General features: G+C 41.2%; 2 protein-coding genes across 8 annotated transcripts in view; one reads left to right on the forward strand and one right to left on the reverse strand.

The window, feature by feature from the left end:
* TTLL5 (tubulin tyrosine ligase like 5) overlaps window positions 1–24,409 on the forward strand; it is a 123,982-nt gene that overhangs the window by 88,971 nt on the left and 10,602 nt on the right. For 4 of the 7 annotated variants that reach the window (XM_054634658.2, XM_077180515.1, XM_077180517.1 and 1 more), the window contains 2 exons: window positions 9,752–9,926; window positions 17,496–17,716. In XM_054634658.2, coding sequence (XP_054490633.2) covers window positions 9,752–9,926; window positions 17,496–17,716 — 396 coding nt within the window. Of the gene's footprint in view, window positions 1–9,751; window positions 9,927–17,495; window positions 17,717–24,409 lie in introns of those variants that run through there. The other 3 variants (XR_013182845.1, XR_013182846.1, XM_077180518.1) reach the window with 2 other exon arrangements.
* LOC143694378 (uncharacterized) overlaps window positions 2,567–24,409 on the reverse strand; it is a 470,045-nt gene continuing 448,202 nt past the window's right edge. Inside the window, exon 7 of the transcript XR_013182851.1 lies at window positions 2,567–2,579. The gene's annotated coding sequence lies outside the window, so the exon portion shown is untranslated. The remainder of the gene's footprint in view (window positions 2,580–24,409) is intronic.

The raw sequence follows: 24,409 nt of genomic DNA on the forward strand, positions 1-24,409 counted from the left end.
ATGGCTGAATGTCTATATCGTGATAGTATCCATCTGTGGTGTCTCTATAAGTAGCTTTTTTTTCTTATATTTTTTAGTTTCCTGCAATATGTGGGATAGGATGATCTTGCCTATGCAGCATATACAGTCACTGAGCCAGCTTCTTCAATAGATAACAACTCATGCTAGATTCTCTGTGTATCTGAGCATATTCCACCAACATCCCCTGATTATATTTTACCTAACTTTGTAACAGACTTTAGGAAGTGTGTGCTGTCAGATATAGTCACTTCCTCCTCCAGTCCATTGTTAAAAGTTCAGGGAGCCAGGGCAGGTGAGTCAATCTTTGTACAGGAGGTAGAAGTAGAAGAATTCTCCCTTAGCTCCAGCATAAATGAACTGCAAAAGGAGCCTGAGGAGGAAAAAAATTCAGTGTAACAGGTGGAATCACTCTCAGACACAGTCTATTTTGTATTATACCTTATTACCTTAGAAACCCCCTTGAGGGATAAGGAAAGCAGAAACTATGTATACATATGGAATTGAGTTTCTAACACTGGGCAGATAAGAATGCTAGAGGCACCACTTTGGCCAGCATGTGAATATTGTCAAGCTTAGGGGACTGTGCAATCTATCTTTTTATTGGCAAACTAACTCAGTTTTATTACATTGGATGTAGGTTGATAAAATTCAGTTGTTTAAGGGTAGAAGTCTCTTTAGGACCTTTACTTTGCACTTGTATCAGTGCTTGGGGAATTATTCAGAAACAAGAGACTTAACCACAAGCCCCCAGCCTCACAGCAAGGACCCAGATAAGTGACCTTCAGTTCTCATTTTGTATCTTTTGTCTTCTTTTACTTTATTTCAGCAGCTAGATATTATACAGCTTCAGTTGTGTTACTGAATGGTAGCACAGCAGATGCATCTTACTGGTGCCATGCTGTTTCTCTACCTCTTTTACCTGGAACATTTATATTAAGATAACTGTTGCCAGCTGGCTTTCAGGTGACACTTTCCACAATCCCTGATAAGGATGAATTTGTAGATGTTTGCTCAGTAAGTGCAGAACAGATTCTAGCCTTCCCTTTAGGTGTATGTAGATTATAAATGTAAAGTATTGCTTCTTTTGTGAAGTTTTTTTGTCTGGCTATAATTCTTGAAATATGCAGTCATGATGCCAGGCAACTGTATGCTTCAACTGCCATGTCCCCATAGACCATCTAAGCTGCCAGATTTATCAAATCTTCTCTAAGAGACACTCATAAGAGCTTTCAATTACCACATAACAAGGTGGAAGTTGTACTGGATGTCAAGCCAAGTTAGTTGACATCCACTTTAATTCCAGTGCAAACGTTGTGAAATCTAGGGGCTTGATGTGCTCTCTCTAGAGGTTTCAGTATACTAGGTCTTTAATATTTAGACAACAAAATAGCCAAAGTAAAGTGCATGAGATGTCTCTACTACTTGGTCACATGGCACTAAAAATTTGTTTGGGCCTCAAGTGGATTGATATCTGGACAGCACAACCCTTAGGAATCCTTAAGGCCCTCTAGTGTAACACCATCCTGTGCTATGTCTTTTGGGATACTGATGTGGCTGGGGCATTTAGCTCTGGGCAGGGGCAGGGCTTTGAGTACTCTTCCCCCATCTCATGAATCCTAACCCTGAAAAACTCAACAGCCTGTTTTTTGTTTGTTTGTTTATTCTTCTCAAGTGCTCTAGATTTCACCAGTTTAGCCCAATTGTAACTTTTCACTTGCCTCTTGGGATTTAAAGAGGAGCCTGAGCTGCTTTCTTCATTCCCCCTTTTCTTACTCATTGGGATCTTGCAGCTGCTGCTTGAGCACATATAGCAAAGAGCACCACACTCCAGGAAAGCTTACACAGGAGGAAGCTTAATGGAAAATATGAAAGGGAAAAAAATGTGTTTGATGGACTTTTAATATAAAAAGGGGGTAAGAAAAGAAAAGGAGGAGGGGGAGATTTATTTGCTGTAATAGGAACCAAATGTTGGCTGGGACAGCAGCAAGTCTCACTCTTTCCCTGTAAACTCTGTGAGCGGCTTTTCAAAGGCATTACGGGGTGCAGGGCTAATTTAGTGGTCCTGACTTAACCCCTGCCTCTCTAGAGAGAGGTAAGGAGTATGGGTTTTCAGGAGAGATTAGTGACTTTAATTCAGTCAAAAGCATATTCTAGACAGATAACAGTGCCCATTTATTGTTTTCATCCTTGTGTGCTACTTCTGCTATCCACCCATAAAATGCAAAATCTGCTTGCATAAAGCACTAAAAAAGGCTTTCTCTCTAGAAAAAAATAGAGTCTGTAAGTCTCTTTCAGTTTGGTTTTCAATAAACTTGTCTACAGTGAAAGAGAGAAAGTAGAAGAATGTCGTTACAACTCATCTTCATCAAGTTGGTCTAGAAGAATGTCGTTACAACTCATCTTCATCAAGTTGGTCCACTTGATTCATGCTAGGCTTTTGCAGTGGAACCTCCTCAGTGAGGAGTACCTTTCCCACCTCTAAGTTGTGCAATACTGCATCTAATTTTCTGGTACTTTGGATTCTGTGAAGTGTGTATATTCACACCAGGAAACTCTGCCTGGATTAGAATAATAGTCTGAATTACTTACTTTAATAAAAACAGATCCTGACAGTACAGTGAGGTAAATTAATTGGGTCCACCCTGCTCTGTCTGAACTTCCTTAATTAATTAAAACTGGGAGTAGGGTGTGTGGGACCACGCAACACACTTCAGGCCATTGCATGTCAGAGTTAAGCAGGTAATCCCCCCAAAACTCCCTTATGATAGCAAATGATACCAGGTTTCTATTTTAGACTTACTGTATATATGCCTTGCTGTTAAAATATTTTTGCAGGCTCTGTGTTTGTAGGTGTGGAAATGTGTGCAAGAAACATGAAGCCAGAAGAGCCTTCCACTCAGTAAAGCTCAACCCTGTGTTTGCACTTATTGAGGGTGGAAAGGCTTGTGATTTTGTTAGTCTCACTTGGAGGAGATATGCTCAGTTACCTTCCTTACCTTTCCAGTGACCTGATGAGCCACAATGGGATGAAGACACTGAACTTTCTAGTCAGCTGATTCAGCCTTTCTGCTAGTGAATTTCAGAGCTGCCGTGTGTAAAGAGGAAGAAAAACAAAAGTGTTGCTTGTTTACCTGCCAAGTATTCCCCAGACCAGAGAGACTTGACAGTATTTTGTAACAGGCACAAAGGGATGCTACTAGGGTCCCAACAAAAATTGTCTCCACTAAAGGGTAAAGATTAGATTTTATTTGCTGACACTAGCATGTTTAGGGCTTCTGACTGATAATGCCAGCTAAATCCAGGAGTAGCTGAGATAGGTTAGGCCTTTCCTGAAGAGGTTATCCAGTGCTCCATAATCTCGTTCTGCCCTTTCCCTCCTAGACTATCAGAAGGCTGTTTTGATGCGCCTCATTTCTAACATAGCAGGTTAGACACTTAGCACTCATGATCTTTCCTGTACATGGAGACCTAGGATGTAAAAGGCATTTAATTCCCAATCTCTATTGCCTTTGTTATAAGAAAATACTGATGTTCCAAAACCCAGGTTTATCAATGGCAAGGAAACAGCAAGAATAATTTTCAGAAGCGAGGGAGCAGGAAATAAATTATCCAGCAACATATACCAGAAAAGAAGGAAGCCTGTGGACTTTGATAGTTGTTGTAGAAAAAAGTGAAGAGCAAGAAGGCAGTGGGCTTTCCATATATAGCAATTGTGCATGCACATCTGGAATAATAAAGTGGAAAAAGTTCACGGAAAAACAATGTGCAATCAAGGCCAGAAGGGACTGAGTTGAGGAAAAAGAAGAGAGCTAAGTGTGCCAAGGCTGGCTGAGCTCAAAAGAGGCATGCATAGTTCTAGTAGTGAAGGCTTAGTCCTGAAATAAGAGGAATGTCATATACTAAAACAGTGAAAATGTAAGTTTAATTGGGAATGTTGGGGGAAATTCTTTACGCTGGATACGTACCTGCTTGTGGAGTTGTGCAGCTGAGTGTGACACATGGACTCCTACAGCTACTGAAACGTTTTGATCCTGCATCACAAGGAGATAAGCTGGATGCCTTTACTCACATATTTGTTTCTGAGTAAAATTCTTACAGCAATATCAGTTCTCTCAGCTGAAAGGGGGAAGTGCGAGAATAGCAGAGGGGGACTCTTGGCATTTGCTAGATATTATGCATATTAAAATGTTCTGGAATGCTTGAACTGTGCCTCTGGTAGCTCTTAGAGTTAACCTGTGAATGGATTTGGAAATTGCAGTTAAATGCACAAAACTTTTCATGTTTTTTGCCTAAACCAACTCAGTCCTCAGGTTTTGCACGTGAATATTATACATCTTCTGTTTTCTCATGACACAAATACACTGATGGTAAGAGCCCCTTCTGTAAGTAAAAGTAGCTTGAGCTACTTGGAAAAGAGGGAGAAGAACTAAGGCTGAAACTATTTCATGATGCCTTGTCAATAATAGAGGTAAGTTTGATTGATGGTCTGTGACAGAAACTCCCCTGCATCTCTGCACCAGGTCTACCATGGGAGACTGTGCTTTTCATTTTGAACTGGATTTGAACCCAAAATGGAGTTCTGCAGGTTTCTTGTGCCAATGCAACCTTAACAAGCCTCTCATTAACTTTAGAAGCTTTTCCTTAGCTTCTTTTGATGAGTACAAAAGTAGATTGCAGGTCAGGTGATGGCATCATCATTTTATACAGGCCAGCTGCTTCCTGCCCCTTCCCTGTCTCCAAGTACCTGTACCATGGGGAGTTCTGGACAGCTCACAGTGCCTCAGATCTCCAAAATCCCAGGCTTAGCTCTTACAGAAATATTCAAAATGCTTTGTTCACCCCTGGTGTTTTGTGAAACTGTTTTTCTTTACCTTTGTAAGACAGCTCATGCTATGTTACAAAGCAGGAGGTTTTTACAGGCTTGCATGTTCCAGCAAACAGAGCTCCAGTCCTTGCTAAAATGTAGACTATGCTGACTAAACTGCACCAAAGTCACTCTTTCATAGACACTCCTGATAACAGCAGAGGCCAGGAGCAAACCATTCTCAAAGACTTGGTGTTCTGTTTTACAGTTTTTAATTTATTGCTTTTGAAGCTGAGGGGAAGGAAAAAGGAAGAAAGACAAAGAAAGGCCTTGAGGCAAGTGAGAGGCCCAAAACTCCTGCATCCCAGCCAGGACCCCAGCGTCCTGGGCTTCATCCCACTCTGTTTATCATTGCTCTGTAGCCAGCCCCAATCTAGGACCTATTGTTAGGGATGGAAGAAGCACATAGTGTGCCAAAGAAAATGTTCTGTGTTTTTCTGAGTGCCTGAACATAAGTCAGCAGGATGCTGGGAGCTGCTGCACTAGACAAAATCATTAGTTACTATGCCAACTACTTTCTAGCAGCTGGTGCTCACCAAGGATTTGTACTGAAAACTTCCTAGACTTGTCATACCATCTGAATGCCCTGTGGGAAGGAAACTGCTGCCCAAGATTGTCTTGCATTCTGTGGCAAGGTGGGAGCACTGATTTATAAATGCACTGTGTTCCCTTATTGCCAGCAATGGCTCTTGTTCCTCCACAGCTCCAGTCTTTACAGGAAAGGATGCAAAGTAATTTCATTGTTTCCTTGCTTAGTAGGAAAAAAAAAACTTGTTTCCTTGTTTAGTAGGAAAGTAGTATTTTTCTCAATTTGCTAGACCTCCAGACATACTGATTTCTGCTGTGATCTTATCAGTTCTCCCAAACTAAGTAGGCTTAAACAGAGGAATATTCTTCATGAATGCTGAAGTTTCATTTACACAATAATTTAAGCCAGTTTGCACTGCCTTTCAATAGGATGTAGACACTTTTCAAGTATTTCAAAAGTGCCTGCTTAGTGAGTGATATATGGAGAACACCAGTGTACTTCATGAATTGGTATTGTTGCCTGCCACACAGGAATTGGTATCAAGCAAGTGCCCAGCTGTGCCATTGGAAGAAGGCTTCAGCTGAAATATAAATGTAAGCCTGATGTGTCATTCTTTTAGTACAGACTTGCTGTTTGTCCTATAGTTCTTTGTAACTATAAGATCCTCAGAGACTGGTGTTCTGGGGTCTGATCTTGTCTACAACTTCAGTCCTTGGAATTGCCTTCAAATTATTTTGAAATGGAAACAGAAGCCAGCTCTGTCCTCTCTTGTAAGAGCTGATACTCACATCCCTTCTGTATGGAGACTGGATTTCATAGAGATCTTTTTTTTCTGAAATCAGTGAAAAAATGCATTAACCTTTTGTTAGTATTTTAGTACACTAACATTAGATTCTAGTACAGGTGTAAATAGTTGATTACATAAAGGCTGCTTACATCAGAAAAAGGGCCAATGGATTGGAAAAGGGAACTAGAGTAGAAAGGGAGTTTGGAACCAGAAAACCTGGAGATGAATGTATGGTCTTCTAGCACTTTTGGACTGGATCCCAATCATAATCACATGGTGATTTGTTGAAAATGGTCTCACAAACAAACCTGTATCTTTTGTGGTACAAAAAACTGCAGCAGAGAGGTTTTATGCTGTCAGTAATTTGGAAGAGAGAATTCTGGCCCAGCCTTTATGAAAACTACAGTTGAAAGAAAGGAATACTGTGGGTTTCTTGCCAGTAATACTGAGTAGCCTGAAGAGCTGCTGGAAGGACAGAATCTTGCTTACAAAGGATGGGCCATAATGCCAAAGGCTGAGATTTCCTGTGCATAGTGAAGGCCTGAATCCTGGCCAGGTCTCTAAACTAAGCAACTCATAAATAATTCTGAGCAAGCTGTGAGAAGATTGTTCACAACCAGCCTGGCTGACAGAATGAAACCAAATCTTTTCTGGTGGCACAGTCAGGAATTTCTGTTTCCCATTTGCATGTGTGTGCATCTTTGCCTAAATCTGTTGTCTCTACATGTGAAGAAATGAATATTCAATCATTAGTGTTTAAGCAATAATCCTGAATTTGAAAACAAGCAGATCTGGGAGTACTGACTCTACAATTCTCATTTCCATTAGGGGTGTGGAGGTTTTTTCTGGTTATTTTTGGCTTTGCCTGAAACAGTGTAAGTTTTGAGAAAGCTTTTAATTCAGTTTGGGGTATTTATCCAGCCCTCTTAACAAGTGAACTCTTTAATATCCATTAAGGTGTGAGGTCCTCTACTGCTTTTTTGCAGCCTTCATTATGGTGCTGAAGCAGCTGTAATTTCCTTAAGCAGAACTAATTTCTGCTTCAGGATGCAGAAGTGTTGTCATGCTGTAATAAATCATCCAACAGGAGAGACTGAGGATAGGAGATGCTCCTTGATGCATTCCTGTGAGCATGGCAAATAGACTGAGAGCTGGAGCCTGTCTCTGGCAGCAGAGTATTGAGTCTCAGATCCTAAGCCTCTTCTGTAGCAGGGCAAACATCACCTTAGATGTAATATCAGCACTTGATAACATGTTATGTGGGGATTTAACAAAGCTGCAGATGAAGTATCTCTTTATGAAAGTGATCCCAAGACTGGCAAATACTGGCTTGCTGTTGTCAAGTATTGTATGTTTATATTATAGAAAGTTGAAGTTATGTTTTGCAACATAATACATAAATGCAGAATAATGCATTTACTTTGATTTCTGTCTGTAAATAAGGAAAACCCATAGAAGCCAACAGAAGAAGGATTCTGCAGGCCAGGAGGATAAAATCTGCTTAGGCAAGCAACAGTGTTTTCAATATAGTGTCTAGAAAAAAAGTAAGTGTTTTTTTGTTGTGTCATGTGGAGAGAAGGTATTGAAACTGCAGGGAGTTGTGTACGAGATTGTTGCCCAAAAAAATCTTAGCCAAAGTTTTGTAGTTTTGTTTGTTATTTTTAAATTTAGTTTTTCCTAAAGGTTTAATAATGGAGTTGCAACAGTGTTTTCCTGGTAATATAACCCAAGTTTACCTGGGCAATACTATGTCCATTGTATTGGTTGAAATTGAAAAAGTGAATTAAAGCAAGTTAGAAATCCTGTGAGAGAATTTGAGAGTTCATTGAATTGGACAAAGATTGGGGAAAGGCAGCAATCTTGGTGCATTTTTAATAAGTCATACTTAAGTATTTGTAATTCCATAAGTTAATCCTTTGCTAGATAGCTCAAAACAGAAGAAATGAGAATTAGGGAAATGTTACTAAAATGTTGCCATTTAGATAGTGGCCGACATAGTGCTGCAGTCATTGCACATTATCTTTGTGCCACAAAATCTGGCTATTGGCAGGTCCAGTTTTAGTGGAGTTGTCATTCATATCAGTTTTGTCTCCTCCATTTTGTTTTCACTGTTATATTTTGGAAGTAATCACTGAGTCCTGAGCTTCTTAAGCATTCTTTTGGATCAAAGGATGAATTTTAGGCATTGCAGGTTCTGAGCTGGAGGTAGATATGGGAGGAGTTGGAAGAGATATTAGTTTCTAGAATGAATAATATAACTTGAATAAATAGCTTAAAGACTGCTTGAGTGAATTCTTTCTGAATGTTTTAAGGGTTTGCTATGACAAAGCTTTTGAGGGAAGGAGCAACACATTCAAGGCAAGCTGAGATGTGTTTAAACAATCTAGGTTGTAAGTTGTGATAGGTTCCTGAAGCAAAGAGATTGCAGTGAACTCCCTTGCCAAAGCCATGACCTACACTCCAAACCGTGGCATGAAAGGCACCAATTATCTTTTATGTCCCTGTTACGTATGATGTAGATAGGGAATGCAAGGGAGGCCTGCCCTGGGAATCCAAAGGACATATTTGGGAGGGGTGGTGTAGAGAAATGTCTGAGATCAACAGACACTTTGGAAGTTCAGGCCTTGAGGCTTGAAGGTTATATTAGCCAGCGTGTCAGGATTCAGTGGGTCATACAACATCTGTGGTGTGAGCATAGAATGTGTGGATTGGCTGGGCTTCTGGAGCCTCTTCAGGACACCCCGTGGTCCTGTCAGTCCTGAGAGCCACCTGCTCTCTGCAAAGCCCCTCAGCCTTGTGTAGATGTGTGTTGGTGCTGCCTTCTCGCCAGGGCTTACAAACTTCAAAGCAAGCTAGTGAGCTTCTGTTGGTACTTATCATGTTGCAGCCACAGCTGAAATCCTACCATGTAAGCCTGGGCTGCTAGAGCTCCTGTCTCTTTGCAGGAGGCCTTTTGTCCTCTAAGAAAAGCTGGCATTTCTCTGAGGATGAAAGAAACGAGCCTATCTCGCTCCCCCCAAGCCTTTTGGATTGTAACTGTATGGAGTCAGTAGGTATCCTAGTTCCAACCTCACCCAACCAGTCCATTATCCTCTCTGGATGTTGTACTGCATGTCTGTTTCTATTCCATTGTCACTGCAGCATGGATGTGCTTAGTGTAAGCCTTGTGTTACTGTATTAAAGCCTCTACAAATCTAAATAAATAGTTATCTCATTAGGGATGGGAATCATCTTTTTTCCTGCTGCTATTCTCCCTGTCTTCAATGCTAATCAGCCACAGAAATGTTCTAGTTTAGCGTTCTTAATTTCCTTTCCTTTTTATTCCTCAAGAGAATGTCTAGTAATATAGTCCCTGCCTACAGTCAAGAAAGTGCTTAGCAGGAAGCAGTTGGCACATGACACCTCTAGCAGGTGTTGTGCTTGCTAAAGCCATGTAGTACAAATTCATAGCTGGCTAAATATTAAGAGATTTCTTTGAGGCAGTAGTGCCTTATAGGCAGGAGTCCTTAGATGCAGAGTAGTGAAAACTTGGTCTCTCTTCTTTCCTCAGGGCTCCAGAGAATCATCATTTTGCCTTGGAAGGAGAGATGGAGAACAGTGTTTACAAGGTGACACGGGGTCCTGTGGCACATCCCAGCTATCAGCTTCAGTTTGCTGTGCAGCAGCTTCAGCAACAGAAACTTCAGTCAAGACAGCTGGGGGAGCAAAACCAAGCACGGCAACAGGTAACTAAGAAAAATTCCTGCCTGGGATGTAGCAGTGCTGGCTGAGTCTTAGATGTGAAAACAAACTCAGAGACAGTACAGATGGCAGAGGTTTTGTCAAGGAAGTAGCTCTTAAAGTGGGTTGCAACAAAACCAGTATTACCTGCAGTGATTTTGATAGCATTTTGATACTATGTTTCCCAATAGCTTCTTCCATTTTGTTGACATCTTAAGAGCTGGAGAATATATGAAAAAGAGCTGGTATTATTGATGTTCTGGATGATTCCTAGGTCCCAAAGGTGGACCACTGTGTGTGGAACAGTATTTTCATTCTGCTGGGAGAAGCTTTCAATGTTATAATGACTTAATTGATACACTTGTTACCTTCCTTTGTTATTATGAAGAGAGAGAGATGTATTCTGAGTGATGTCCAAAATGCTTCCCTGCTAAAAGGAAGGAAGCCTTTGGGTGATCAAACCTTCATTCAAAACAACTTGGTCTCCAGTAGCAAGGAGCTACTTGTTAGCAGTCTGGCATGACTGGACTCCCATGACCAGACCTAACACATGGAGGTCTGGACACCCACCCTCCCTCCTGTGATGCTGATGAGTCATTAGTCAGGGCCCTTGGGAATAGGTTATAGGCAAATTGGGAGTAATCCTTTTCTGGGAGTATCTTGAAAGAGAGGCCTGCTTTTTGCTGCTTGCTCTCCTTCTTTCAAGGCCCTTACTTAGCCTTGTAGTTACCACCCTCAACTTCTCTCACCTACAGTCTTCTTGTTCTCACTTTATTTCATCTCTGTCCACTGGGCTCTGGGTGGGCAGATGTGGCTGCTCACAAGTTCAGGAAAGAGCCATAAACTGGCTTGTGCCTGTGAGGAGGCTGGAGCTGGCCATGGGGCCTGGCTGAGCCCTCTTCTAACTGCTGACATTGAGCTGATGTTATTCTTGGCCTGGGGCAGAGCCATTACTCAGGAGTTTCTGTTAAAATGATTCTTTGTTAAACCTCCTCTCACCCCCACAACGTCCCCCCTCCTTTCTCTCCCTCCCTTCTCCTTCTGAGCCAAGCATTTTGGAGTTGCTGTGTTGAGGCTATTGCCATGCTGCAGGACTCAGGCTGCACTGAATTTGATGTTACTGAAGAAAAATACTTGCTGAACATGGGAGCTTTCAGACTTTCTGTCATGAATAAAATGTCATCTTAAAATGATTGTCTCTCAGACACTTCCTGTCATGACATTGTATGGAGCCAGCCAACCCTCCTCTTCCAATAACAGTTGCATCAATCCTCTGATGCCCACCCTGCCAGTCATGACACTACCCTTGCCTTCCCTTGCACCCTCTCTAGCTTTCTATCACTGACCTTTTTGCTAGTTAGCTTCTCAGACTTTAGTCCTTTAACTTGGCCTTTATAAGAACTGCCTTCTCTTTTCTGCTGCTTATGCATTCTCTGACCTACATCTTCCCATTCACACTGCTTTGACTTTTGCACCATCCTTTCATGCTGACCCTCATTTGTCCTCCCCTTTTAGGCAGAGTTCATGTAGCTTTTCCTAGCCTGCATGGCTTTACCACATTTCCTTGTCAGTGTCACCTATGCTACCTATCTCCCATTGCCTGCTGTTTTGTTCTCTTCCTTCCCATGTATTGAGATCTACATCATCCTTTGTTGTCTTGCCATTTTACATTCAAATATGTCAGTCTCCCCTCAGCAGAAGAAATATATCCCCCAAGACTGAAGACCTATCACTTGAAAGAGTGTTGTCATCTCTCTACTTCAGGGAATGTGTGCAGGATATCCCTGAGACTGTTTCATCTGATTTTTCAGGTTCTTGTTATGGTTAGAAAGCAGACTAGCCATTTGTCAGTAGCTGAAGTACATCTATTCATGAATATATCTTGAGCTGCTCCCTGAGCGTGGTATGACCATGCAACATGACTAGGTGCCAGTCTTTTGTCTCTAGCAAAGGGACTAGTTACACATGTAACTACATATATGTGATCAAGTAACAGAAGCAGCATGATTAATAACACAGCAAATGCTTCTCCTGTACATTAACCTGCTCAGTATGTTGGAGATGAGATGGAAAGCATGGCTTTTTTAATCAAGTATTTGTGTCATAAGAATCCCTCCATTTACCAGGCAGTAGATCTGTCTTATCATGTGTGTTAACATGAAGGCTTGTTGTCTGCTTTGTTGCAGCACCCACTCTTGGTTGAACACTTTCCAGACACCTAAGAATGATGATGATTTCTCCAGGCATTTAACGATCTGTGGAATATCAAATACTGTGTGGGTGGAGGAAGAGGAATTCTAACAAGCAGTTTTCACTCACTGTATGCAGAAGCTAGTTCACACAGTGTAGTATGGTAGGAACAGACCTTTGATTGCAGAATAGGTACTTGATTACTTGGATTAAACTGGCTGGATGAGAATCTAACAAATAGGTGGAACGATATGGACCAGGAACAGACACAGTACAGACCTTGAGAAAAGTGAACAAAGATAGGAAGGGGAAGAGTTTGAAAGTAGAGACAAGAAGCTTAAATCTGGTATCAGTAAAACCAAGGAACAAGAATTAAACAAGAATTAACAAAGTCAAACCAAAAGACAAGAAAAACAGGCTTATAGCAGTATTTTTAATGTTTAAAGGAGACTTCATGTGACATGTTATGACCTAGATGTTATTATCACTGCTGCAGTTGGCAAGACAGTTAATATACCATCATTGTTTACTCTCTAATTGTTTCCTGTACTGGAAAGATGCCATCAGCTGTTAGGGAGGTTCCTTCTTTGTGTGGCTATGTTCTGTCTGCTTAGCCTAGCATCCACTGGATTTAAAATTTTATGCCAAACATTTCACATGGGAAAAAAGCTAAATTAAAGCAAGGGAAGTACAATTGTATGGTGGAATGATCCCTGTCAGTCCTGCTTACATCAAAAAGGCTCCTGTTAAGTAAGACATGAATCATGTTAATGAGTTGTGTGGGCAGTTGCATGATCACAGTTTCAATCACAAGTTTAAGTAGATTTTATGCTGTAGAAGATTAGGCTGAGTTAATATTAAATAATTCTCCTCTCAGTCATTTAAAAATTGTATATCCTCTGAAATATTCCTCATTTTACGAAGTTCAGCAAATTTTTTCTTTTCAATATTTCTGATTCCCTCCTGACATACTTATAATTTATTTAGATATGACTAGAAATGCTGAGTACTGTGAATAATATTGCTAGGGTTCCTAGAACTATATTATTTCTGCTTGAGGATACAGGGCATCTTTGAATGCAGCCTCATCATTAAACTGTTTTCTAAACTGTTGTATATTGAACTGCTGTCAGATTTGCAGGTCCTTCCTTCCTTCCTTCCTTCCTTCCTTCCTTCCTTCCTTCCTTCCTTCCTTCCTTCCTTCCTTCCTTCCTTCCTTCCTTCCTTCCTTCCTTCCTTCCTTCCTTCCTTCCTTCCTTCCTTCCTTCCTTCCTTCCTTCCTTCCTTCCTTCCTTCCTTCCTTCCTTCCTTCCTTCCTTCCTTCCTTCCTTCCTTCCTTCCTTCCTTCCTTCCTTCCTTCCTTCCTTCCTTCCTTCCTTCCTTCCTTCCTTCCTTCCTTCCTTCCTTCCTTCCTTCCTTCCTTCCTTCCTTCCTTCCTTCCTTCCTTCCTTCCTTCCTTCCTTCCTTCCTTCCTTCCTTCCTTCCTTCCTTCCTTCCTTCCTTCCTTCCTTCCTTCCTTCCTTCCTTCCTTCCTTCCTTCCTTCCTTCCTTCCTTCCTTCCTTCCTTCCTTCCTTCCTTCCTTCCTTCCTTCCTTCCTTCCGCAGCTTTCTCCCTCAGATTGTTTTCCCACTAAATGTGCTAACTGCCATTTTTCCTATTTGAGTCTTGTGATACTGATGACTCAAAGTCTCAGTGTAAGTAAAACAGAACAACGATTCTAAAAGCAGTAGTCTGAGCTGATTTACACCAGCTGAAATTTTGTCCCCATGTTTCTGATCCTGTCACTATTATTAGAATTTTGGTAACGCCCAGATATATTAACTGTCTTTCCAATACAATGATACAGCCCAATCCTTGCCCCAGAGAGCTAGCAGTACCAAGAGAAATAAAACAGAAGGCACCAAGTCAACTGAATAAAGTATATTTTTTTCTTGCTCTGAAGAATTTACCAAAGAGGACATGGTTCAGGACAGTCTGTGCATACCATATGCTTCTTCTTCTTTAAGACCTCAAGATACTCTTTTTAGTGCAGTTTAACACTGTGGTAGTTAATAGTACATTTTGAGCCTGTTCTTTATTGCCACTTTGTGAATTTTCAATTCAACCAACCGTTGTATCCAAACTGATTTAACTGAATGCATTAGTATGTGTTTAAAATAATTTCCGCTAAACAATTTATATGGCTGGAAAGGTCTTCCAAGGCTGTTAGTTCTCTATTTTTGCGATGTTATCTGAAACACAACTGCTTTTCTAAAAGTGGTTGCTTGTGTTTTGTTGGGGTTGCTTTTTCTTTTTTTAACTTAGAACCTCTTTATTGTTTATTGCTTGTAAACATCTCAGTTTGCAGTGTCAGGGATTTGGACTAGCTGCACAGATCTTTATGCAATACATGTGTGCGTGCATCTGTCTGTCAGTTCTCATACACTGCTGAGTCTCTCATCTTTTTCAGATTTGCTGATCCAATTGAATGTGAATGACTGTGGGATAGAAATCTCACAGCAATGTTTCATACAAATTACATTAAAATCCAGAGCCATATATCTGGGAAGGGGGTTTGACTACTATTAAGGCAATGGCTTCAGTATGAGACCACTCCTAATTAGACAGCACAAAATCCAATGCAAGAATGCCCAGACCCATGAAGGGAGGCATAATTTGGGGTATGCTTTATATTAGATACTGTAAGACAGATTTGCAGGAAATGAGCTTCATTACCTCCTCTGGTCACACAGTGAACGTGTTTTTGCTTGCAACATTTGTTCCATTACTGTGCTAGGGATGGGTGTTAGATACAGGGATGGTAAGTGCCAGGAACATTCTTTCTGTTTTTGAAGAGCATTAATATATCTGCTTTTCTTCAAAGTACTACACTACCTCTGCTTTTAATCACTAACAGCCCCAACTTAGCTACTACTAATACTCTTAGATGTTCATTGTCCTTACTGACAAGGTGTACACATTGAGATTTTCTAATTAAAAAATCATTTTTTTTTATACAAGGAATACTTTGTGTATGGTGTTGTAGATGTTGAAACAAGGAAATATTGCTTCAGTCTGTGATGTAGGGAAAAATACTTTCTGTCAGTTCTTTCTTCATGGGCAAGACAGGGTTAATGCTGTTCCTCCTCCCCAGAAAATTATGCACCAGAATTAACTCACTAATAATTTACAGAAATTTTAGCTAAAATGTCTTAGAGCTTTTTTAGTATTTTTCAGATTTGTAGCTCTAGAGACTTCTTAGGGTAGCAAATATCTCCTCAACACCAAGTTAAATCTGCCAGCTTGGGAAGTGTAATTGAAAGTTTTTCTCTTGAAGCAGCAATAGTTGTAGAGTGCTACATGATTCAGGACTGCATCTGTCAGGGTTTATCTAGGCTTCTGCTTTCCCTAGACCCTTAGTCTTCAGAATCATGAGTGATAAGGTCTGTCTCCTATGTTTTGGATGTGCTGAAAGCTTCCCAACCCTTCCTTTGTGTGGTCAGGCTCTGTTCTCCCCAGCTGTCCTCTTTATTTGCACAGAAGCTTCTCCTGGTTTCCTGTCCTGTCCCCATGGAGTTCACAGCAGGGCAGTATACTTTGTAGCTCAATCCAGAACCGTGGTCCTTGTCAGCTTCCAGTCTCCCCATCCTTGCTTGGAAGACAGCCAGAATCTCAGCACAGTGTGGAGACAAAGGCATTTTCAGAAGTCTGTAACTCCCAAGAAAACCTTTCTTTAGGCAGGTTTCAACACAGTTTTTGCTGATCAGGCTTCATTAGAGCATCCACGCTTGCTGTTTCTTCAGAGTCATGGATCTCCTTGCCAGTGCATATTAACTCAGGCAAAGGGTTATGACTGTATGTGTTGTGAACTCCAGGATCTTAGTGATTTTGGCAACAAGATAAAGAACTCCCAGGAAAAATGCATAATATCAAAATAACTTAAAGGAAAGATGGATAATATCATTTCACAGTGAAATGTCACTGCTGAATAAGAAGTGGGTGCAGTGACTTGAGGGTCTCCATCCCAACCCTACGACATGTCAGGCTCTGAGATGCAAGAGTCTGAGTTCCAAGTTCCATTGTAGTTTGTTTTTCTGGGGAGAGGTGGGGTGTGACTGCTATTTTCCAGACTACTGCACTTGTACTAGCTTCCTTATTGAGAATCTGGAAGCTGCAATCAAGGTAGGGCTTCAGGGAAGGGAGAGGTTAAGAAGGATTGGGAGCCCAAGGGCATCTTGTCAGTGAGCTCTAGTTAGGAAACAGGCCTGTTTTGGCTCCTGCACTTCCTTCTCTCCCTAGAGCTCTGCCTGTCAGCAACGCCTTCCCACACAGCACTGCTCTGCCATTTGCCAGAGAATTGCGGGGGAGAGGGGCTTTTCCTGTCTGTGTGCTGAGACTCAGCCAGCTCTCAGACTGTGGTTTGCTCTGGAGCCTGGAGCCCATTTGCTGTGGCTTTGTGTATTTTCCACCCGAGGAGAAACTGAGGATAAACTCAGTGAAGGGCACTGCTCCCAGGGTCACACAGAGGGCTCAGCTCTTCCACTTATCTCCTATCACTGACCTCTAGATGCCAAATTACAAGGTTATGGTATTGCCTCTGTTCTGGGAATCTGACTGACTTCGAGGAAAGACAAAGCAGAACTCCCAGCAGGTTGCTCCTTTCTGAAGAAAATTTAGCAGTCTGCAGAGCTCCCATAGTGGAAATATTGTCCACTCCCTGCTTTGCCCAGCCATTGCTCTGTTCTCCAGTGTCTCATAACATGCAGATCCTTTTGTTCCCAGTGTCACATCTCCAACAAGCTTACCCTCCCACATGCTATAGGAATAGAAATATTTTCTGTTCCCTAATATCACTGGGGTTTTCCTTTTTGTCAGTGGTGGAGTTAAAGTTCCCTTTTCAGAATAAGGTACCCTAGAGCTTTTCTATTACTCCAAGCACCTACACAGTTAGACCAAATAAGTAGCATTGTATCATCATCCCCATAACCTTTCTCTTTCCTAGAACTGTGTCTCAATCCTACCTCCCACATAAAGTATAATTTAGCAAGATAACACAGAAAGTCAATGTACTGAAATATTTACTTCTTTGTGGATGGAAGCCCACTGCAAGATTAGATGGAGTATTGGGCCTCTTGTTTTTTTAATCTGGAATAGTAGAATTCTGTGGCAGTAGTGAAGTTGTCTGCCTTCCTAGAAGCTACTCCTGGTTTCCAAGGGCATAAAATTCACTGACTTAAGAACTTAACTTTTTATGTGTGGGACTTTCCCTGGAGCCCTGGGATTGCCTTCACCAGGCAGATATTATCCCTCACAAAAGTGTCACCCACCTCCATCAGCATTCTCAGCGATGTTCACAGAGCTAATCACCAATTACTATGGGATTTTTTTCTTTTTTTTTACCCAGGCTGTTTTTGCCAACTACTCACAATCCAGCACCAGTCATATATCTATGCCAGCTGGCTCTGATGCCCGCAAGACATCAAATGCCACTTCTAGTATCCAGAAGGCAGCCAGTTTGCACAAAGTGATGCCATCCCAGAGTGCAGCTCCTCAGCTGGTTCCAAAGCCTCCAACAAACCACAGACAGGCAGTGATCAGAAAGGCTGCAGCCCAGAGGATATCCAAGTAAGTTTTGTCTCTTCCATCCACAATAGGGAGTTGGCACTGGTTCCCCTGAAAAATGAATATTGGAGAAGAAACTGTCTGCATCTGACTCTGACAGATCTTTTTGGCTGTGCTATCCAGGATAAATCTCAGAATAATCTGAGGTGTACATACTGAAATAAGCATTGCACTGTGCCGCAGTTGTGTGTTTCATAGGGGTATGGAAGGTAGCTGGTAGCTGTAACAGCGTACAAAGGTAAGGACATAGAAACTGTCATTCAGTAATGTAAATACAGGCTGCTAGTGGCAATTTGGATGCCCAGGGCTATTCCACCTGACTTTCAGCTGCTCTTCCAGATGAGTACAGGTCTTCTGAAGTTCTTGTGTTGTATCTGTCAGTCCCATGCAGATGTCTCAAATAACTTGAGAGCACCAATTAAGGTACATCTATGTTTAGCCACTTAAGTCACTCCCTCTGTCTAATCTTTGATGGGGGCTAGAATCTAGAAGAGGGTGCTAAAAAAACCCCAAAACTCAAAAAAAACCAAAACAAAGCAACAGAGCAGTTCAATACCTTTAACAAGATAATCTGCCCTTGAGCCAAGTTTTCACATAAATTTAACGCACCATGTTGGATTTAGGCCTTCAAGCATAAGTGTTTATTTCATTTGAAATGCTTATTTTGTGCCTGATGTAATGATAGCTTTTCTCATTAACTATAGAAATCCCTCTCTTTACTTTTAGTAAGCTTTTAGTTAAATAATGCTTGCTCTTCTAAGGTAAGTGGATGGATTTGACAGTTATCTTTAAAAACAAATGCTATCTTTAGAAACAAACAAAAATATTCACCGTGAAATTTTGCTTACTGATTATAAGTTTCCTTCCTTTCCATTTCTTGATATGTCTTCTCTTTTGTGCATTATGAGAAAATGTGAGCAAGACTTCTGGGTTTTCAGCCTCCTCAACTCTCTGTTTATCTCCTCTTAAATGGCAGAACTGCTTTAGTCTAAATCCTTCATCAGGTTTTTCCTCATATATCCTCAGACTTGTTTCATCCTGAAAAATTGATAACATAACTTCCTTCCTTGTACTTACTCTACAGCCAGAAGAGTTGTAAAGCTTTCAGAGCAAGCTCCTGTGAGGTTTCCTGATTCTGTTTTCACTTCCTGTTTAAAGAGAGAAGTTTTAGTTTTATGTTGCTGATGAAAGACACCTCATGAAGATGCAGTCACTGTGTGTGAATCAAATCTGGAACCGCAAGGCATATTTAAGGAACTTGGACAGAACTGCTTTGGGAAAGTTTGGGTATTTGCTGCTTGTACTCTTGCTATCTTAAGAGATAGCACACAGAGTTAATCCCCCAAAACTATTTCAAAAGAAAACAAGATGTTAGTAAATTTTGTCAGCTCAGCAAATGCAGATGTGAGCACCAGGTCTGTAAGGTATGCTCTGGTGGCTTTGCTATCTGATTTCTTTCATGTTGGGTGGCTCTTATTAGTACAGGTGACAGGCTGTGTCAGTGGGTTTCTCTGCTGGGCAGCAGGGATGTGTATTTGAAGATGCCGGTGTGCTGTGCTCACTTCTTGGCAGAGGAAATGTTTATCCTTGTGAGATGGAATTGCAGCTCCTTGGACAGACTTTACTTTGCTGCATTTTTGTGGTTTCTGCTCTGTGACAGGCAGGAGTGTGGGAAAACCGGAAAAAGTTCAGCACCAAAAATGCACAGAAGGGGGGAAAAGAGCAAAAGATTCCTTCAGAATTTCAGAAAACTAATCCAAGTATTGAAGGCTGCAAGGAGCCGCTCCGGAAATATTTTCCAAGTTGCCTTTCAGTCTCCAGCACAAGGCTCCAAACCCATTCTTGCCATTCATGGGATCTTGCAGTAACATTTTTTCACTTACATGGACAACAACAGTGCCTAGCTGTAGTTCCAGCGCACTGAGAGCTGATCCTTTGAAAACTGCTGTGTCTCAGACTAATTTAATCCATTCATTGTTGTCAGGATAAGACCAGATACACGTCTACAGAGGAGAGTGAATGGAGAAAAGCCTCTGTTTCAAAGGAACATGGACTAGAGGAAAAAAAGATGTCTTGCATGCTTCAGCCTGTTTTCTACAATCCCTGATAATTTGTACAGAGTATTTTCAGACACAGAGTAGTCTGCTTTCAAAAAAGTCTAGTGGTAGAAACTCTACTGCATGCTATAAAAATCTAGTTAGGAATCTAGACAACCTTTTAATCACCTAGTTTCTCCTGATGTGCTGAATTTTTCTTTTGAGTTCTTTTCTGAATTTTTCCTTTGTTTCATCCTGTTGTACCTTGTTCCTCCTTCCTGAACCTGAAACATTTTCTCATGTAAATACTTTCCATCTTTTGAATATTCTTTTACTTCTTGGAGTAACCTAATTTTGCTTAGACTTGTTGAGGTATGTTAACCTCAGATAGTAGTTCTACTTGCCAAGTCCTTAATTGTCTTGAATTTACTGTATTTTCCTCAGTTTGTCAGAGTGCTTTGGCTGTGGCACCCAAAATTGTACTTTTCCGGTGAGACTACCATGTCCTTAGGTTATGACATGGCAAATATCGCTCTCCATAACATCTTTTTGGCTGCTTCATTTGTCTGTCAGGTCACTTTTGATTTGCTGCCTTCTCTCACTCCCTAATACTTCTTGGATGTTTTTCTGATAGCTTTCCTCAAAGAGGATCTCAGGGCTATGTATTATTTACATGAGACTTCCCTGAAACTAATCCCATTCTGTTGTTAAAGCTCTCATGTCTCTTTCTCCCCCCCATATATTTCAGTAAGCCAGACTTTATTTCTGTGTGCTCTTGCACTGCCTGGCTTTTGTTTCACATCTTAATAAAGATAATATTTTTGAAGTTGTTTCTAGAATTTCTCCAGAGACAGGACTGTGATGACAAAACTAAAATCAACTTTGTCTCTTTGCTCTATCTCCTCCTTGCATGCGTTATCAATTCTCTCCCAGCCAGCACACGTGGCTTCCAGAAAAGGAAGAAACAAGTAGAAAACTCAACTACAAACAGAAAGAGATGCTAAAGATGAACATTACTGACTAATTCAAAAACTGTCTAGTAACTTGGACATTTTCCTGGTTGAAACATAAAGGAAAAAAGTAATGGAGCAGGCAGACAATTCAGTTTTGGCTTTTCAGTTCCTGGCTTCTCTTGTTTTTGTAGAAGGTGGTAGGTTGACTTTATAATGGACTGTGTCCAAAGCAGACTCCTTGCTTCAACTAACAGAGTGGAAAACTGGGGCCCGTATTAAGGTGTGGAAAAAGACTAACTGGGAGAGATGATTTAGTATGCAGCTCTATGCTGAAATACAGTGCCATAAAATGGTCTCACAGGGCTCCATAGTTTTGATCAAATGTGCTTGTATCACTAATAGATAGTTTTTGAACAGCTGATACAAGAAACTCTCTTTTCTTTCCCAGAGTCAGACTGGGTCTTTCCCACCGCTCATGTTGCCACTACTTTTGACAGGAGGTGGTTCTGTGAACCATGAAGAGACCTGCTGATATTTTGAGATAGAGATCACAGATACAGTATTTATAAGCAATGGAATGAAGCAGATGTTCCCTGGAAGCGGTATTTGGTATTATAGAGTCTTCACGTTACAGATGGCAGCATGCAAAGTAGAAAAATACATTAGCTCAACTGTTCACAAGAGTGAACTGGTGAGAGATGAAAAATCTTTCTGCTTTTAGGAATGGCTAAGTTGTAATAAATACACATTTCTGTGCTATCATTCACATAGTAACTTCTCAGAAACTTTCTCTCTGTGACAGTGTCAAGAAGAGTAAGGTTTGAACAACCTGTGAACAGAACCATCAGTCAAAGAAAACATCTCAGAAAAATTGATCTGTCAATATTAGACCACTGTATATTAGGAGAGGAAATGCTAGGTAGGGAAAGGGAGCATATTGTTCAAGGTGGTGTCAGAGAGACCAAGATCACCAAGTTTGCCAGTAGTAGACTGGAACATTACAAACTGTTGGGGATATTGATCAGCATGGCATAATTTCTTGTACTGAACATCTCTGTAAATGTCATAAAAACTCTATTCAGGAAGCCTTTCAAAATAAATATTCCTTTCAAGTCCCACCACCACAGAACAAAAATCTTTGTGTGTTCTCTTTTGTTTTACATGGTGCCAGCAGTAGAAGAGCCAAAGTTCTTCTCTATTGCAACTAGTACAGAAATAGGGTAGAGGGGGATCCATTTCTCTAGGGTTCAGGAAATCCATCCCAGAGTGGGGAGGAGTTCTGATTGCAGTTGGACACAGAAGTAGCCGGTTTTTCTAGGATCCACTGGCCAAGCCTAGCAAATGTGCCAAAAGCAGATGATGATCACAGAGCGAGCGAGGCCCTGTAAAACACTATGGCTCTGTTTTGTATCCTGTCTTGCCCATGTGTGAAGTGTCTTTAGTGAGCCAGGTACATCACACACTGAGACTGAGTGCCCACTGATAAGAGGACAGGCAGCAGAATACAGTTACTGGAACCCCTTTGACTGTTTTGCTGCTGCTGTACTGCAGCACACTTGTTTTTTCAGCTCCCGAATATCTGGGTTAATCAGGCTGCCTGACCCTTAGACGTTTTTGGCAGTAAAAGCAGTGCATCTGAGAGACATGCCTTGATTTAACACTCTGACACAGCTGGGCTCACTAGACCTGTAGCTCGTAGCCCTTGGCTAGCCTCAGATCATACACACAGATACACATGCAGGGTACCCCATCCAAGAACAACAAAGAGGAACAAGCTTCCCTGGCTCTGGGTCTTTACATCTGCTGCTGTCCTCTTGTCAAATCGGGACTTTTTGTGATGTGAATGTTAGTGTCAGATCTGTCTGGTTCCAGTGGACCTTTAGATGAATCTGTAGCATCCCAGAAATAAGTTGTTAAAACAAAGGTGTTCAAAATTCAGTCAAATATCTTTCACCTGTGGAACAGAATTTGCAGTCCAAGGCTGGGCAGCTGAATGGTAGTCTAGTACTTAAATTAAGGAAGCCAGTATCAGTTTTGAGGAGGAGTTAGCCATATAGGAGATAGAAAAGAGCAATGACAGATATTTAAATGGAGGGGACAGTTGGGACTGTTTTTGTTAATATTGAATAAGAAATGGAGAACATAACAATGGATTGCACTGGAGAAGTGGAAGCAAAAACAACAGAGACATTGACATTAGGAAACTGAGAAAAAGCAGTAGGATTTCAGCCAACCCGAGGAAAAAGAAAGTGGAAAGGGATTACCTCAGTTTAAACAGTGAATATGTTCTGGCACTGAAGCTTTCATCAGGACAGCACAGAGAGTATGAGGAAGTGATCTTAGCCTGGTGGGAGATCCCAGGAGCAGAGCTGAGAATGAGCTCTCAGAATGAGGTGACTGTTGAAAGTGCAAGAGTCAAGGTACCCAGTGTTGTGGGTAGGCAGAGAAGAAGGGTGAGTCTGTAGAGATAAAGAAGTTCTCTGAACAGTAAGGTAGAAGAGTGACTGTTTCCTGTTTTGCTTTTATATTGTTGTAGTACTTGCTGGCATTCTTGATTACTTTTTCAACTGCTAGTTTTGCATTCCAGGTACAGAAAGGTGAGCTGAATTTGGCTGTCAGTTGTGCTGTGTTAACAAAGTGGGCATGCTAATTATGAACATGGAACCTCAATGTAAGAAGCATAAAGATCCATTTAGATTCTCAGCTTCCAGAAGAAGCATGCAATATCAGCAAAAAACCCCCATAAATACAGATCCAAAATTCTCTCCAAGAGACAATAAACACAGAAACAGGCACCTCATTTGACAATAGCATTTCCAGTTAAGACTGACTGAATTAAGGGGTTGTGGTATGCAAATGTATCTGCATCTCTCTCCCTTCATGTGTATACTCCATTTCACTGAAATCCAGCTGAAATAAAACGCAGGAGTCCCTCACAGACCTCTTAGCTGTCAGAAACACCTGGTTTCTGGCAACTTGCTGACCTTGAAATCTGGAAGCAAAAGGTTTCAGATAAAACCATAGAAACTGCATGTGTTTGAACAGTGAATTACAATTTAAACAGTGAGTAACAGTCAGTTAGTTGTCAGGGCATCCCATGGGTATGGAGATCATGATGCTCTTCAGGGGAAGAGCTGACAGTAACTCTAACGCTGCAGAGCTGAAAGAGTGAAGAAGGACTCTGGCAGAGATGAGTGTACTCACAGAAAAGTCTGTAGTGATTGGAAATGAGTTGGGCCAGAAAGAAGACCAGCAAGGAAGAATAAGGGAGGAGAAGACAAATCAGGAATAAATTGTATAGGTTTTTAAGGACAGAATAGATGCTTGCAGCTGTATAGCTTGCCCTTCTCTTGTGAGTAGACCCACTTTTTCTGTATTACATGGTCTCAGTTTGGTAATTAATATTTTTGAGTCAAAATACAGTTGTAGTCTACAGAGTATAGTTTTGCTGTAACTCAAGTGCTGAGATCAATGCAGAAGGATTTGCATAAGGTATCTGCTTGAGGAATGGCACTGGATTACTGAAAATTAGATGCATCCCATGTGTTTCAGTTTGCAAGATAAGTGAGAAATCTTGGCTAAATGAGCTCTCTCTGCTGAGGCAAGATGCAAAGACTTAACTCTTGAATCTAGTATGTTTTGACAGTGTGTGCATTTCTGTGCAACAGTTGCTTAATCACTTTAATTCAAATCATTGGACTAAGATG

Source organism: Agelaius phoeniceus, chromosome 6 (assembly GCF_051311805.1).
Source record: "Agelaius phoeniceus isolate bAgePho1 chromosome 6, bAgePho1.hap1, whole genome shotgun sequence".
In the NCBI taxonomy this organism is placed as follows: domain Eukaryota; kingdom Metazoa; phylum Chordata; class Aves; order Passeriformes; family Icteridae; genus Agelaius; species Agelaius phoeniceus.